Source organism: Tachysurus fulvidraco, chromosome 2 (genome assembly GCF_022655615.1).
Source record: "Tachysurus fulvidraco isolate hzauxx_2018 chromosome 2, HZAU_PFXX_2.0, whole genome shotgun sequence".
In the NCBI taxonomy this organism is placed as follows: Eukaryota; Metazoa; Chordata; class Actinopteri; order Siluriformes; family Bagridae; genus Tachysurus; species Tachysurus fulvidraco.
Genome location: NC_062519.1, coordinates 18,285,062 through 18,300,863, shown reverse-complemented (window position 1 = coordinate 18,300,863; position 15,802 = coordinate 18,285,062). Strand labels below are relative to the sequence as shown.

At 38.3% G+C, this 15,802-nt stretch overlaps 1 protein-coding gene and 1 long non-coding RNA gene across 2 annotated transcripts in view; both read right to left on the bottom strand.

Moving 5' to 3' along the window:
• Positions 1–2,539, bottom strand: part of LOC113637029 — a 126,574-nt gene extending 124,035 nt beyond the window's left edge. The window contains exons 1-2 of the long non-coding RNA XR_007140018.1: positions 2,318–2,539; positions 2,068–2,147 (exon numbers count right to left, since the gene is read on the bottom strand). This is a non-coding gene — a long non-coding RNA (uncharacterized LOC113637029). The remainder of the gene's footprint in view (positions 1–2,067; positions 2,148–2,317) is intronic.
• Positions 2,540–3,752: 1,213 nt separating this feature from the next.
• The window catches only part of cacna2d2b (calcium channel, voltage-dependent, alpha 2/delta subunit 2b), a 42,805-nt gene continuing 30,755 nt past the window's right edge, over positions 3,753–15,802 (bottom strand). The window contains exons 18-38 of the mRNA XM_047810242.1: positions 15,656–15,730; positions 14,958–15,029; positions 14,791–14,862; positions 14,632–14,693; positions 13,933–14,009; positions 12,754–12,814; positions 12,447–12,544; positions 11,881–11,971; positions 10,666–10,728; positions 10,478–10,581; positions 10,095–10,193; positions 9,636–9,727; positions 9,485–9,532; positions 9,311–9,382; positions 8,847–8,999; positions 8,565–8,617; positions 8,374–8,429; positions 8,032–8,161; positions 7,735–7,844; positions 7,235–7,317; positions 3,753–6,677 (exon numbers count right to left, since the gene is read on the bottom strand). Coding sequence (XP_047666198.1) covers positions 6,576–6,677; positions 7,235–7,317; positions 7,735–7,844; positions 8,032–8,161; positions 8,374–8,429; positions 8,565–8,617; positions 8,847–8,999; positions 9,311–9,382; positions 9,485–9,532; positions 9,636–9,727; positions 10,095–10,193; positions 10,478–10,581; positions 10,666–10,728; positions 11,881–11,971; positions 12,447–12,544; positions 12,754–12,814; positions 13,933–14,009; positions 14,632–14,693; positions 14,791–14,862; positions 14,958–15,029; positions 15,656–15,730 — 1,773 coding nt within the window. The 3' untranslated portion in view covers positions 3,753–6,575. The remainder of the gene's footprint in view (positions 6,678–7,234; positions 7,318–7,734; positions 7,845–8,031; positions 8,162–8,373; positions 8,430–8,564; positions 8,618–8,846; positions 9,000–9,310; positions 9,383–9,484; positions 9,533–9,635; positions 9,728–10,094; positions 10,194–10,477; positions 10,582–10,665; positions 10,729–11,880; positions 11,972–12,446; positions 12,545–12,753; positions 12,815–13,932; positions 14,010–14,631; positions 14,694–14,790; positions 14,863–14,957; positions 15,030–15,655; positions 15,731–15,802) is intronic.

The following is a 15,802-nucleotide window of genomic DNA, read 5'->3' as shown; positions in this document are numbered from 1 at the left end:
AAGGACTGAGCTAAAAAGAAAGCCAGATTAGAAGAGGGTTCTTTGCTGCAGTATAAAAATTACCTGCAACTACAAGTTGCTTCTTTAAAAATTAAAAAAAAAATCCTTTAACTTAAATATTTGAATTGACAGGATTCCAAGAAGCTTGCAGACACAGAGGAAAGGTGTGGAATGTTCATCAAGAGCAAGATAAAACTTGTTAGTTTTTGTGCAGCATCAGATTTACATTTTTTCTCCCTCATTTTTATGGCCCCATTGTCTGCAAGTATAAACACATTTTTTCATTGCATGGCCATGAATTCTTGCCTGTTAATGGTTCGCTTAGCTGGGAAGATGAAAATTTTTTTCATTTTTCCCGGTGACCAAAAGGTGATGCCATTACACCATTACACAGACCTGTGCAAATAAAAGCTTATTTTCAGCTTTTTACATTGAGTTATATGGAGGATATCAGCATACTATAGTATGCATGTGTTTGCATGTGTGGTTTCATGTTTGTGTGTGCGTGTGTCTGTGGGTGTTATGAATGGTCAGTGGGCTGAATGACACTGAAGCTAAAAGCCATTTTTGCTGAACACTGTTGGCATAAAACATGAATAACAATAGAAATTAGGTAGTTATTCAGGAACTATTCACAAATATGTTTTTGTATGAATGGGTACATTTTCCTACTGGATATATAAAATTTTATTTTTTGGAATGTCATATTTCTTTTATACCTAAACCATTTCAGATGGATATCATGATGATTATATGAAACCTTTTGACATTTGCTTCACTTGCATATGTAGTATTTTAGATAAGCCATAATGCTACATAAACAAAATTCACAGAAGTAGCATGTTAATTACTGGTTTACATTATTAGTTAATTACAGTTCATTTTAGTATTCTGAATGTAGATGGAGTCTTTTACAGGAAGAAGAATTCATAGGATCTTAATAAATCTTCACTCAGACCCTACCTTAGGCAAAGAATGCCCTGGTCCAATCAGTCATGTTGTCCAATCAGCTTGTCATTACTGTGATCTGCTCAGAAAGCAGTTTGAGGAAGAACAAGAGGCCAAGATTGAGCTTCAGCGTGCAATGGCAAAGGCCAACGATGAGGTGGCTCAGTGAACAACAAAATATGAGATGAATGCCATCCAACATACTGTTTCTTCTTGAGAAGACCAAGAAACGGTGGCAGAGTGAGGTAGAGGACCTTGTGGCTGATGTGGAGAGAGCCAATGCCCTTTTGAGATTAAAAGAAATCTTGCCGAGAAAGATGAGGAAATGGAACAGATCAAGAGAAATTTTCAGGGGGTAATTGAATCCATGCATGATGATGGAAAGCTGGATGATTGAGCTGGAGATTCTGTTGAGCCATGCAAACTGCCAGGCTGTTGAGGCCCAGAAACAGCTCAGGATTTTCCAGTACATTTACATTTCATTTATATTATTTGGAAGACCAGAAAGCTTTGTCACCAAGTTTGAATGCTAATTTTATTATTTATTTATATTTATTTTTATATTTATTTTTAATAGTAATTATAATTTTATACTATATATATACATGTGTGTGTGTGTGTGTGTGTGTGTGTATATACACACATATATATACATATATATGTGTATATATATATATAATTAAAAAAAATTCGTATGACTGCATACAAGTCTGTGTGTGTGTGTGTGTGTGTGTGTGTGTGTGTGTGTGTGTGTGTGTGTATTAAACCTCGAGAACCCATTTACAGATAGTTTAGATTGAGTCTACATATATTCTTGTATAGAATTTATAGCTTTTGATTTTTGTTTAAACTTGGAGAACAGCAGCTCAAGAAAATGGAGGCTTGGTTATGATAGGCTATGGTATGATGTGTGTGTTTTTTGTATGTTAATAGAGATGAACATTTATAGTGTTTAAAACTCAAATTGGCTGCATGAAGCGTAAGGTTGAAGCGTAAGGTTGAAGTAATGACGTGACGCTAAAGCGAACAAAGGTAAATATATATATATTCACTCACTTACCAGGTACAATGGAGACTGTTGTAGTTTGTTTTGTGTTTTTTTTTATGCTAATTACTCACCTCTGTATCCAGACTGAGGAAGACACGAAGAATGCTAATGCAGTTGAAGCTGAAGGCTTACACGAAGCTTCCTGAGGAGGCTGCAAGGAGATGTTAGTAGTGTTAGCTTTGTAACATTATAGTGTTTTAAACGGATGTGTTTGTCATTTTTAAAATAAAAAAACAATATGGAGCTTAAGTTTTTTTTTACTTTTGCTGTGTCTCAGTTTGGTGGTAAAACCGACTTTTTATTATACTAACAAATACGTACCTGAATTAATTTCTCTTGACGAGATTAGACGCAAGCTAGCAAAGTAGCCACCGAGCAAACTATTCTAAACTACATCCTGTCAGATATATTTTAACTAATTTACTTGCTATCTGACATTTTGTTATCGTTATTATTATTTAATCGTTAAATAACGTTCAGTTCATACATTATACGAGCTAACTGGCTAATCGTGTCAGATTTCAGGCGCGAAATCCGTTGCACGCGTGACGTCAGCAAGTTTATATACGGGTCTCGAGCGCTGTTGCGCGAGAAGAGAACTTTCTCGAAGAAAGGTACATTTTACATTAAGCTCAAATTTCAACACAACTCCACTGAATAAACACAATATAAATGTTTCCTAATATGATTACACGGCATCAGGCATGAACTTAACTTCAAAAGAGAGCCTGATTATAATTTTATACAAATAAAAATATTTTTTAAAAATTGAAAAATGTAAAAAAAAAAAAAAAAATCATATGACTGCATACAAGTGTGTGTGCGTGTTAAACCTCAAGAACCCATATACAGGTAGTTTGAGATTGAGTCTACATATATTCTTGTATAGAATTTATAGCTTTTGATTTTTGTTTCTACATCAAATTGTAATCCAATAAAACGCATGATTTCCACTGGAGCTTCAGACGAACACTCACCTGTCCAGGTTCAAAAAGGTGCCGCATGAGATGTAGCAGTCTCAGGACCTGGTAAGCAAGCTGATAACCATGTGCAGAGATATTGGAAAGGTAGGTTGGGAAGATGCATGTGGATAGAAGATGCATGATGTACCTTTAATTAGCATATATATTTTTTGTAAAAGGTAGGGTACCCAAGGTTCTATTATTTAGTTTTAGATTATTTATTACAACACTACCTTCACATAGATATAAAAACGCATTGTAATGCAACTCACTAGGACATTTAGTAGATGTTCCTGAACCAGGTTTTTCTGTAAAGCAGAAATATTTGCGATACCTCATACCAGTTAGAGAAGAGATAAAGGAGATGGATCTATAATCATCATCTGTTGGTTAACGCCTTTAAATCACATTCATACCTTGAGTGTGAACATGAAGTATAATATCACTCTACCTTACATAGCAAAACGTTTTAGTGCAAATTAAAATTAGCTGTTTTAACATGAACAAAACTGAGGGGTAAAAATGATCTAATAGACACAATTTTACCACGTTCTTTTAACTAAAATGAGAATAATGTCCCTTTTCCACTTTAGGGCAAGGATGCTGAGTAAAGAAATAAAACATGGAACTGGTCAATGTATGAAGCATGTTATTTTTTTGCAATTCTATTTTAATAAAGACCTGCATTTTTTATAACATTGTAAAGTGTTAATTGCTTTTTTTTTTTTCCAAGACCAATTTCTATGCAGGGAATAAACGAAAAATAATAAACAACAAACACATCTTCCAGAAAGTTTGACATGAAAAATATGAATGTCTTTATCACCAATTCTCTTATAAACAGTTTCTAACATGGTGAATCACATAATGTCATACAAAGTTAGTGCTCCAAGACATATTTGTGCTATCTGTACAAAACAAACAATACGGAAGACTTGAAGAAATAAAATAAAAAATCCCCCTCACAGCAGCAAAAAATGAAAGATAAAAAAGAGGGAGACAAACACCTATTCACATTAATAAATCCATCGCCATACTAAAAGCTTTTCGTAATAACGACAGCATACATACCTTCATAAGTGGCAAATAAATGACAATTATTTAAAATAGCCTTTTTAATAAAAATCAGACAGACATCAAGCAAAATCAAAGTGATATCATGCTGTCATTCTCACTTCCTCAGTTTCTCCATTTACACTTTTAAATTACCTAAAGATATTAATTCAAACATTGTAAATATTAAAACATCTCAACACAAAATTCAGTTGAAAATCTACACAAACCATCAAATGTAACAAAGATCTGGATTTAAGGAACACTGAAAAACTGTTGTCACTTTAAGCTCAAATCTTCTTTACTAGAGCTGAGGCAGAATGTTACCATTTTGTCATATTAATACCAAATATATCTCCTTCTGCCTGAATTACAGTGGCAGTATATGAACTCATAAATAGAACATTTAAATAAAACACTGGCATGACTAATCGGCATGTAAAAAAAAAAAAAAAAATCAACCAAATAAATACATACATACATTCATGCAGTAAATCATCTTACATTTCAAAATAGCTTTTAAAAAGGACGCAAAATCATTTTTTTCCCTTAAATATACATTGTAACATCAGAATCATGGGCAGTTTCCAAGCTGCAATTGTCGCCCTGTGGAGAAGTTCTGTGATCGGAAATGGCTCCCTCTCTGACATCTAATGCACTAAACAGGGTATTAAGTGGCTATTAAAGCTTAGCCTTAAGCCCTACAGTGCACTGCATAATGAAATGGAAACCATTTTAGCATTAGCCCTGGGATCAGTCACACGGGCACTTTCCCTGTCATGCACCGAGAAAGCACATTTGTCTAATCAAAAAGAAATCACTGTATTAGATAAGCATAGTACTAAAGCTCCATATTTACATGAATACAACGCTTGAGATAAGCAGAACGCTTGTAGACACAGAGATAAGCGTGAGGCAGTAACCCAGAGCTTGTAATAGGGAGCATTGAGATACACAACTTTTAGTTGTTATGTTATGTAACACCCAATTATCGACCTCCCCTTGCCACCTGCCATCTTAAGGCATCTCACTTCATTAGCTCAAGTGAATTTTAGAGATGAGTGTTAGACGAGGAAGTCAGGTGCCACTGCTAAAGACATCACTGTATTATGTTTTGTTCCAGGTGACATCAACAGCACCAGGTTACACAAAACCAGGTTATTTTAATAGTCTACACTCAGATACTGGTTTTAAGGCACCCTCATCAACATCAAACCTTCAGCTATTTCATTAGAAAGGTGTAGGATGATTCTCATAAGTGTTCCTGGGTTATTCCACTTATTTGGTTTAAAAACTCTATTTGCCTCACACGAACAGCTTTGAGCACCATGCAACATTAACGTTAGATCATTAACTGCAGTGGTTTCGATATTATACAGCTGGCCAATTGTTCATTATTGTATGTGGGTAAAATTGACTAAAGGCATATGCTGAACTTACTGTCCAGTGGAAGAAATATAAGAAAAGGTTAGTGATTATGCAATCCTTGTTAAACAGTCCATCACATGGCAACATCAAAATATGTCAATGGAAAAAGCGATAAATTACTCAATATTTTACTTTAGAATATTCTTTAGAATAAAACATTAATTCATGATAGCGGATACAAGTTCCAGCCCACAAACGCTTTGCAGGGAACGTCTTTGACAGGACAGAAATGAGGTGATATTTTTTCTGTTTTGACATAGTACTCTGAGCTTTTTAAACCTCATTTAAAATGTCACTCTTCTGACATTTACTCAGGATTAGCAAAAACCTAAGCTATCCAATAGGAGGACCAAGTGCACCAAGGCACCTTTTGGTAGCAAACCAGACAGTCATTTAGATTTGTACACACTATGTGCCTTTAGACATTCTTGATATATCTTTCTTTAAATGTGATTTTACCTCCAGGGAGAGAATACAGGCATTACAAGGACAAATTTAATCTCCACAACCACAAAGCTCTGGTTTGATAGCAGCGCGAGGAAAGCTTGAGGCGTTTAGCAAAATAGTTAAATAAATAGATAGATAGATAGATAGATAGATAGATAGATAGATAGATAGATAGATAGATAGATAGATAGATAGATAGATAGATAAACAATATATAAGCATAATTGTAAAGACTGCTCAAGATCAAACAGCCATGTTGTCTCTCCATATATATATATATATATATATAGAGAGAGAGAGAGAGAGAGAGAGAGAGAGAGAGAGAGAGAGAGAGAGAGAGAGAGAGAGAAAGTGCTGGATTCCGCATGCAGGTTTGATGCACATTTACATTACTTGTTTCGCAAAATTATTCTTTTCTTTTTAACAAAGCTCTCCTTAAATATAAGATCCAGAATAGTCACTAGAAGTTATGCACAACGGCAGGTTACTAAGACACAGAGCATCTCAATCAACCCATCTGGATGTGTTAAGGATATAAAAGCACTTCAGAATAGGGCAAAAGGACCAAGGGAATTCTGGGAAGACAGTCGAAGCAGAAAGAAGCACTGAAGAGGAGAATAAGAACAAAAAAGCCGCAGGGATTATGGACGCTTTACGAGGGTAGAAGGGAGCAGGACGAACAGAGAGGCTTAAGATTGTACGGTGAGGTAAAGCAACATTAACTGGACCCAGAGGAGGATCCCAATTGAACAGTGCAATGACTGAGCCCGCCCACACTCCGATGTGTTCTCCTGAGGAACAAAAAGAGACAAACATGCAAATTATAGAAATAAAGTAATAGACATAAACTGAACAAAAACATAAATAAATAAAAAAATCTGCAGCATTTCAAATAGTGATCAATTAAAAAAACATTCGGTTTCACTTACCTGCCTAACCTAACTATACTACTACCTAACCTCAAGTAGGCAGAGTCTCAATGACCTGATGAAATACAAACACAAACCCTGCAGAATGCAGCCCAAAGAATTGCATTAAAATCTTTAAATTTAAAAAACTTTCATTGAAAAGCGTTTCATCATATAAAATGTTCTGGGCCTTGGAATATTTGCAGCCAGAAATAATATTCATTTTTTTTAAATAACCAAAAATAAACAGCTTGTGATGGTCACAAAGCACCCAGAGTGTGAAAAATCTCACAAATAATCCATTAAAGACCTTAAAGACCACTTGCTGTAATATGCATAATTGAATTACAGAGGAAAAATAAACAGAAGATAGATGATGAAAAAAAGGACACGGAGAGAAAAGACAAATAGCAAATGTTTGGCCAAGACCAGCATTTTACCATAGAATTGTAATCAAAGCACTTCTCAGGTCCTTTCCGGTATCGGGCGGCGTTCAACACGTCACAAGGAATTTCCTCCTGAACTGGAATGAACACATTAAGGAAAACCTCCAAGCCTCATGTTTATTCTTTTCATTGGCCGTTAAAGTTTAGAGAGAGATTGCTTTGCAAAATATCTAAATATAAAACATAATATAAAAAAAAAAAAAGAACCAAATTACTAACCAAGTTCAGTTTAATAAAAAGAATGCAATAGCTGCAGTGGTGTAAAAAAAAAAGCAGCATAGAAACCCATAGTGACTGTATTGTTTTGAGTAATCATCATCATTAGATTAAATCGTCTGCATGATCATAACAAAGCCAAAGAACATGCAGCAGTTTTAGGTGTGCACTTTATTGTGCCTACGCTATTCCATACTTATTAAACTTCCCATACATTTGACTTAATATCAGTCTAAAATCCTGTTATTAAATGCAGCTGAATCAGATAGTAAGGATACACTCCATCCGGACTTGTGTGAGCTTTTCAATCTCGCAGGAGCTGCAGGGAAGAGTTTCAGCCACCACGAACAGCAGGTTGGTGTTTTCTATCCTCTTAGCATGGAATAACCTGCAGAGAAACAAGTGATACTGAAGATTAAAGCAGGATGGCCTAAAAAACCACACACACACACACACATACACACATATACACACACACACAAAAAGCGCAAACTCCAAACCGCTCAGAGTCAGTGAATCTTCAGTGAAGAGTCAGTGTCCACGTGTATGACAGTCACAGGACTTGTGTTTTGTACCTGGAGCAGTTTCCACAGTCCTGCAGCATGCTGAAGGAGTTGGTGGTGTTGGTAAAGAAGAACTGACTCTGAATCGTCACACAGTTACTGCTTCCTCTGGTCTCTGTACCTTCGGCAAATGCAAAATCACCTGCAACAACAGAATAGACACAAACCTTAAAAATCAATTTCCCTGCATCCCAATCTGTCTTCTTGTACAATTCCCCAAATGTACATACTTTTTATGAATTATAAAAGTACATGATAACTGAAATAATACATGATCCATGGGAAAGTCTACCGGAAACAGTAAATCATCCAGGTGCCTAAACACTGGCATCCTAATCGGAGACAAACACTGACCTGTGTTAAACCAGGTGTTGTATGCAAGGCCATAGAAAAGCTGCTGCAGGACAGACCTGGAAAAGGAACAATCTCAATAAGTATTTGCTTACACAATAACATCAGCTCTACAGATACTATTGGATTATATAACACACATACTGTAAAAATAAATCAGAGCTTATGTAGAGGAGCCACGTTTTGATGCTTACCAAGCAACCGCAGATGTCCACCAGGCCAAATTAAGCAAATCTGCAATGGAGGGCTGTAAAAAGCGATAAACAGGTGAGCAGAGCAGGGGATGGATGCAATACGCTGGATATCATGCACTTCAATTGCCTGGATTACGTGGCAGGTCAGAGCAGATAGAAGCCACGATAAAATGTAAACCATGGACCCCACAGCTGTGAGAAAATTTATCATGATATGATGAAGTACCTGTAACCACACACACACACACACACACACACACATGTCGTTTCTCTCAAACTCACCACAAGGTAGTGGCGTACTGCAGCTCCTGTGTGGCTGCTGGACATCGGCTCACACGTCGACTGGTACTGGAACGTCTGCCTCCGGGCGTAGATGGAGTTATTATAGAGTGCGTGCATTAGGTAGGGATCTACTTCTCCGAAAAACAACCCGACCTGAGAGAAAGCGAGAGAGCGAATGAACAAGGACCATAGTATAGGATCTGATTAGCACAGACAGTTTCTACTGTAGGATGGATGTAAATGAATAAAACGATGAATCACATCATTCCAAAAGGGCCAGACATCCCAAACCTCCGACAAACTTCTGAACAAAATCACAACACATTCTATAACATCTGTTTAAATGACAGCGATAGTTATACTATAATATTACACAATACTCTTATCTCACGTGTACCTGTGCTGTAAAATTCAAATTGTAATTCAAGTTCAAGATTTGATAATAAATAATCAGAACATGATACCTTTTTCAAGTGGTCTCTCTGATTAGACATCACCAAAAAGCCACCGTCATCAATCAGGTAGCAGAGCAGATCCTGAAAGATCAGAGCAGAAAACCAAGAAGGCATGAAGCTTTGGCTAAATGTAAAAAAAAAAAACAACAACAACAACATGCAATTAAAGCTGTTATGGCTTACATCACTGTTGACCTCACAGTCCATCTCACAGGATCTGGAAAGACCACACTGTAAAACACACACACACACACACACACACACACACACGCTTAAAATGGTGAGTAGCTGGATTCTTTACCAGTCCGGTGAGTCCGGTGTGTTTCCCTCCTACCTTGTGAGAACCTTGCCTGTTGTCAGACACGTTGCTGGCCAGAATCTTGAACTTGTCGACCCATGCCTCCAAATCCAGCTTGACCCCCACCACTAAACACACATGATTGAAGACACACAGTCACCATCTAGAAGCCGAGGACTGATCATGGCAAAGACATTAAGAGGAAAACCAACATTTCCACTTTACGCTTAGAGAGAATTTCCTCCAAAAGTGGTGATGATGAAAAAAATGTTTAAATAAAGAATAATATCCTGGAAAATGTTGTGTGAGTTTATGATTTACTGATTAATGAGAACAACTCTGCAGTGATTTATTATTGGGGTAATGCATTCTTATCAAATACACAACACTTCTGTTTAAAAAAAAATAAAATGACAGAAGAACAAGAGAATTTTACTTGTAGGGCTGTACATAGAATGTGTGGGAAGATACACAGACACATGCACAAATTCCTACCTGCTGGTTTCAGTGTTTTGCCTTGCACCGTAACCTCCACAGCAGTTGAGACGAGGATCCCCGTTGGGCCGTTCTCCGTGATCAAAGGGTCCTCCAGGGCTGCACGTCACAGATAAGACGAGTCACTGCATGTGTGTATCGGTTACACTATAGCAAGATTTTACACACCACTCGGTTACATTCATGTGTTCCAAACCCAGTGTGCTTTTCCTCACACCCCGGTTACTGTTTCCACAACAGTTCTGGACCTGTGTTTATAAGTGTCCCCTGCTGCCTCTTCTGAGTGCGAGTACGGACGTGCCTGTGATCTGACCTGTACAACAGATCCCTGGGAATGTACTAAAGCGTCCTAACTAACCGCATCCTGTATGTGTGTAACTCACATGTTCGAGTTGGGGCTCTGAAGATGTAGCCCTTGTTGTCCAGACTGCGATGGTAGAAGATGGAATTCAGAGGTTCTAAGTCTTCATCCCAATATTCTGCAGCTCTAAAAGAGACATCATCAAACACACACACAAGCATCAAGCATATGAAACTTTTATCAAACTTTCACTTATTTTGGCACACTTACGTGTTTGGATAGACTCTCGTAACGCCTCCGTCGGTGGAAGCGAACAGTGCCAGGAAGCCATACCTGTACATGTCCGGACAGCAAAATTTGCATCACTATTACATTCTCACATCCAGGATAACAAAAGTGATGGTTTATATCTACACAAACATAAACGATTGACAAATGTTTGTGGTGTGAGATCATTTGCATTGTTGATCTTAGAACGAGGGTAATTACGGGTTTTTCTAGCAGAAGGAAATCAGCATCTCATTACCCCTGAATAATCCTACACAAACTTGAATTCCTATATTATTACTATGCTTTTTTAAACTATGTCACAGTTATCAAAATGACCACAATGTGGCAACATGAAGCATAATAATAATAATAATAATAATAATAATAAAAATAATAGCAGGGGTGCGCGGTGGCTTAGTGGTTAGCACGTTCGCCTCACACCTCCAGGGTTGGGGGTCGATTCCCGCCTCCACCTTGTGTGTGTGGAGTTTGCATGTTCTCCCGCAGGTTTCCTCCGGGTACTCCGGTTTCCTCCCCCGGTCCAAAGACATGCATGGTAGGTTGATTGGTATCTCTGGAAAATTGTCCGTAGTGTGTGAGTGTGTGAGTGAATGAGAGTGTGTGTGTGTGCCCTGTGATGGGTTGGCACTCCGTCCAGGGTGTATCCTGCCTCGATGCCCGATGACGCCTGAGATAGGCACAGGCTCCCCGTGACCCGAAAAGTTCGGATAAGCGGTAGAAAATGAATGAATGAATGAATCTTAGAACGAGGGTAATTTTGGTTTTTCTAGCAGAAGGAAATCAGAATCTCATTTCCCCTGAATAATCCAATCTTGAATATTCCTATATTATTATTAAGCTTTTTATAACTCTATGTCACAGTTATCAAAATGACCACAATGTTGCAGCATGAAGCATAATAATAATAATAATAATAATAATAATAATAATAATAATAATAATTATAGCATAATAAAGTACATACCTCAGGTCAGTAAAATTTTTTTGTAATCAGTTTTTTTTTTTTGTATTACTCTGCACGTGTGTGTGTAAAAGATGACAATGATCTGACGAAACTTCACACAGTAAAGTTTTCTGGTGTTTTTACCCAGTCATGCTTTCCCTACTATAAAAACACTGTGTGTGATAAAGTGATAAACTCCATTATGTAACTTTTAGAAACATCTCTCAGTGTAATATTTTTCATTTCCTTACGTGTTCAGATCCTTGTTCTTCCAAGCCTTGGTGGCCAGCTGCCAGATGATCCCCGAGTCCAGAATTGCATTGTGAATCAGGCCTTGGTCACCTGTCACAAAAATACAGAACCATTACGGAGCTTCAGAACTGCTTTTCGCTTCATGTTGATGTTTATGTGAATCTTTCTCTCCTATTTTTATTAAATCAGCATTGAAAAGCCAAACAACAAGAACAATCTGTTGGGAAGATCATATCAATTTCAACAGTCTAAACATCTTGCATCACACCTGATCTATTTTAAGTGTCACTTGTCACTGGTTTTCTTAGTGATCAGCGCCCCCTAGTGCTCAGCAATGCGTTAGAGGAAGATGATGATGATGATGATTCAGGGATTGTTTAAATTAAGATACATTTGAAGAGACATGACCAACTAACTGTATGTCCATGAAAAGTTAATGTTGGCCAACAATCCAATCAGTCACTCCCTAATTACTAGTAATACAAGTCATAATAATAGGTGTAGGTGAGGGAGATATATAGAGCTATATTAAAAAGACAGCATGAAGGAGATAAGAGGTACACACAGTCCTCTGTCTCTGGTGTGATCTCCACCATCAGTGATAGAAAGCTCTCCAGGAACTGAGTATTGTTCTCGGAGATGTGCAGGCGCTTGCAGTATTCTCTGTGGAGGGGGGGGGGGGGAGGGAATACAGCCGTTATAGCATTTCCTCACAGTCTAGCACTCTCACATTCACACACACCTCTCAATTTAGCTCTTTCACACACACACACACACACACACACACACACACACACACACACACACACACACACACACACACACACACACAAACAACAGATCTCCAAGCAGTGGTGATCTGATCCCAGTACCTCGGGGCCAGGAAGACGTGCCCAGCTGACTCAAAAGAGTTGGGCAGCAGAGACTGCAGATCTGTAGAGACAGCGAGAGGGTGATTATACTGACAGAAGACACTCGATACGGCTTATTGAAAACACTGTCTAGATGTCAGTTTAGACCGGAAATTCTCTAGAAGATACGAGGTTTGAGCTTTCGACAGGTCACATTTCACCAAGACATCAGAGTTAAACACTGATTCAGTATCAAGTTCAGCATCAGGTTTCTACCTGATACCGTCGAGTGCTCCGGAAAATTCACTGATTTTTAAACGAATAAAGTCGAGTCTCAGGTTGTCAGATCTGACAGACTTCCCAGCCTTCCTTCTTCACACACCTGCTGCTAAAATGATTTTCTTTCTAACTCACAGCTTTAGTCCATTGAAAAGAAAATCAGGAAACATCTGTAATGGACATAAAATGCTAAAAGTTCCTTAACGCTGAATCTGCACCATGCTTGTCATAATATGTTCATTCATTCATTCATTCATTCATTTTCTACCGCTTATACGAACTTCTCGGGTCACGGGGAGCCTGTGCCTATCTCAGACGTCATCGGGCATCGAGCCAGGATACACCCTAGACGGAGTGCCAACCCATCACAGGGCACACACACACTCTCATTCACTCACACACTCACACACTACGGACAATTTTCCAGAGATGCCAATCAACCTACCATGCATGTCTTTGGACCGGGGGAGGAAACCAGAGTACCCGGAGGAAACCCCCGAGGCACGGGGAGAACATGCAAACTCCACACACACAAGGTGGAGGCGGGAATCGAACCCCCAACCCTGGAGGTGTGAGGCAAACGTGCTAACCACTAAGCCACCGTGCCCCCTGTCATAATACAGTTGTGAAATGATCTGTAGATACACCAAAAACTCTCATTATTTACTTTGTGCAGTTTCCATAATATACCGTTTCAGCCTTAGATTCATCTCCTGCTTTAGAAGGTGAGACAAAAATAGCAGATTGCAATGAAACGGCAATCAATATCCGCCTTGACTAAACCAAACTCATGTCACAACATCCCACGTTCATTTGAATCATTTGAATAATCAAGAGAGCAACATCACAAACTATTAACACACCCAGAGGAGTATGTGAAGTCATTAAATATTGTGATATGACCTTTTTTTTTTTACTCACACTGCAGCTGGAGCATAACGTCACTCAGGTCAGCCTGGATGTAGTGCTCGCTGTATGGAGGCAGCACCAGGCCTAAGCTGCAGGGGGCAACAGAGCATCACACACAGGACACACAAGACAAGACAAGACAAGAGCAGCACTCAGTGACTGACTATAAGCAACCATTCCTGAGCAGAGGTAGAGAGTGTGAGAAGTTTTTTCATCCTAACATCTTTAAACAGGATGGGTGACGACATGCCGATATAACACCAGAAATAAATACAGCAACACTGTCCTCGGTTAAATAGAACAACAATACAGTGTTCTGAGGTGCAGTTCATACACTTTAATATGGGACAGAATTAAAATAGGGTTGCTTATTTAAAATAAAAACCCAGACAAAACATTTGAAGAGTGAATCCTCTCCTGTGCGCATAACATGAAACTGTCCTTTACTTGTAGATCCTAAGAAAAATTGAGATATTTGTACCATCTCATACTGTGTATTTTATTTCAAGTAAAGGACTGTTTCATGTTGTGCGCACAGGAGAGTGAATCCTCTCCTGTGCGCACAACATGAAACAGTCCTTTACTTGTAGATCCTAAGAAAAATTGAGATATTTGTACCACCTCATACTGTACATTTTATTTCTACATCTATTTTCATTTTATTGTGACAAAATATCTTATGAATTTGGTTGTAGTGAGCGCAGATCTCACCTGTAATCAGTGTTATTTATGGGGGTCCAAGCATAAGTCCGTACTGCCTCATCAATATAGCGCTAGGCACAAGGAATAATAATTATTATTAATAATAATAATAATATCTACACATGCACACAGAGCACGTACACTCTTTTACATTCTTTCTTGTATTACCTCATCCATTGACTTGACAAGTGTCTTGATGGTCATCTCACCTGCTCGGCCGTCTATCATCTGCCTTCGGATCTGAAGAAGAAAGTATGATTTCACTGAGTAAAGCCAATAGCAAGAATACCTACAGTTAAATTAATTTCCGTTACTGTGTCTGTTTATGTTTATACCTCCTGTTTATTGCTGTCTTCCACCTCAGCATCCAAAAAGTCCAGAGTCACAGGTTCAGGCAGGTCCACCACCTGAAAACAGAAATGCCTTGTGGATCAGAAGCGTACCGTTTACCCTTAGTGTCTGACCCGGCTTTGCCCCGACCTGATGCCACCCCTTTATTTGGACTGGTTTTTGCTTTAACCTAAATGAACCCAACCCATTTTACACCGAGATGCCACATTAACCTCATAATGAAGCCTCATGGATTCAGTTTCCTTGCGTTTTAAGATTAAAGTGCGTTGGATCTGTTTTTTTTTTTTCTGACAAGCCAAAAAACATAAATAAATAAATAAATAAATAAATAAATAAATAAATAAATAAACCACAAAACAGTCATCGGTATGACATGATTCGTCATGCAAATCCATAACCGACCCCATAATCCCTTCACACCGATCACACAAAGACTTACAAGTAATAAAACATATAAAAAGACAAAATAAACAAAAAGACCATCCTGAAAACCTCCCAACTGTCCCAGCCAGGTGAAGGACACTAATCTGAGTTTGTGTGTAAGAAGTGTGTTCTGGTTCCCTATAGGACCTGGTTGGTGACAGCATTGTATAAAGCAGCAGCAGAAATAGCAGGTCAGTTTACTTCAGTTTCAGCCACAGTTAGTCTTTATCTTTAACTCAGACACTGTTGTGATCTTCACCTTGGCCTGCAGGTTTGGGTGAAGGAGCAGATATCCATTTGGGTCGATGGCAAAAATGTAGCCATTGGCTCCAAGCTGCAAAAAAAACCCCAGAACATTTCTATTAGTTTTTAAATGTTTAGGAAAATAAGCTATTGTTCTGTTATG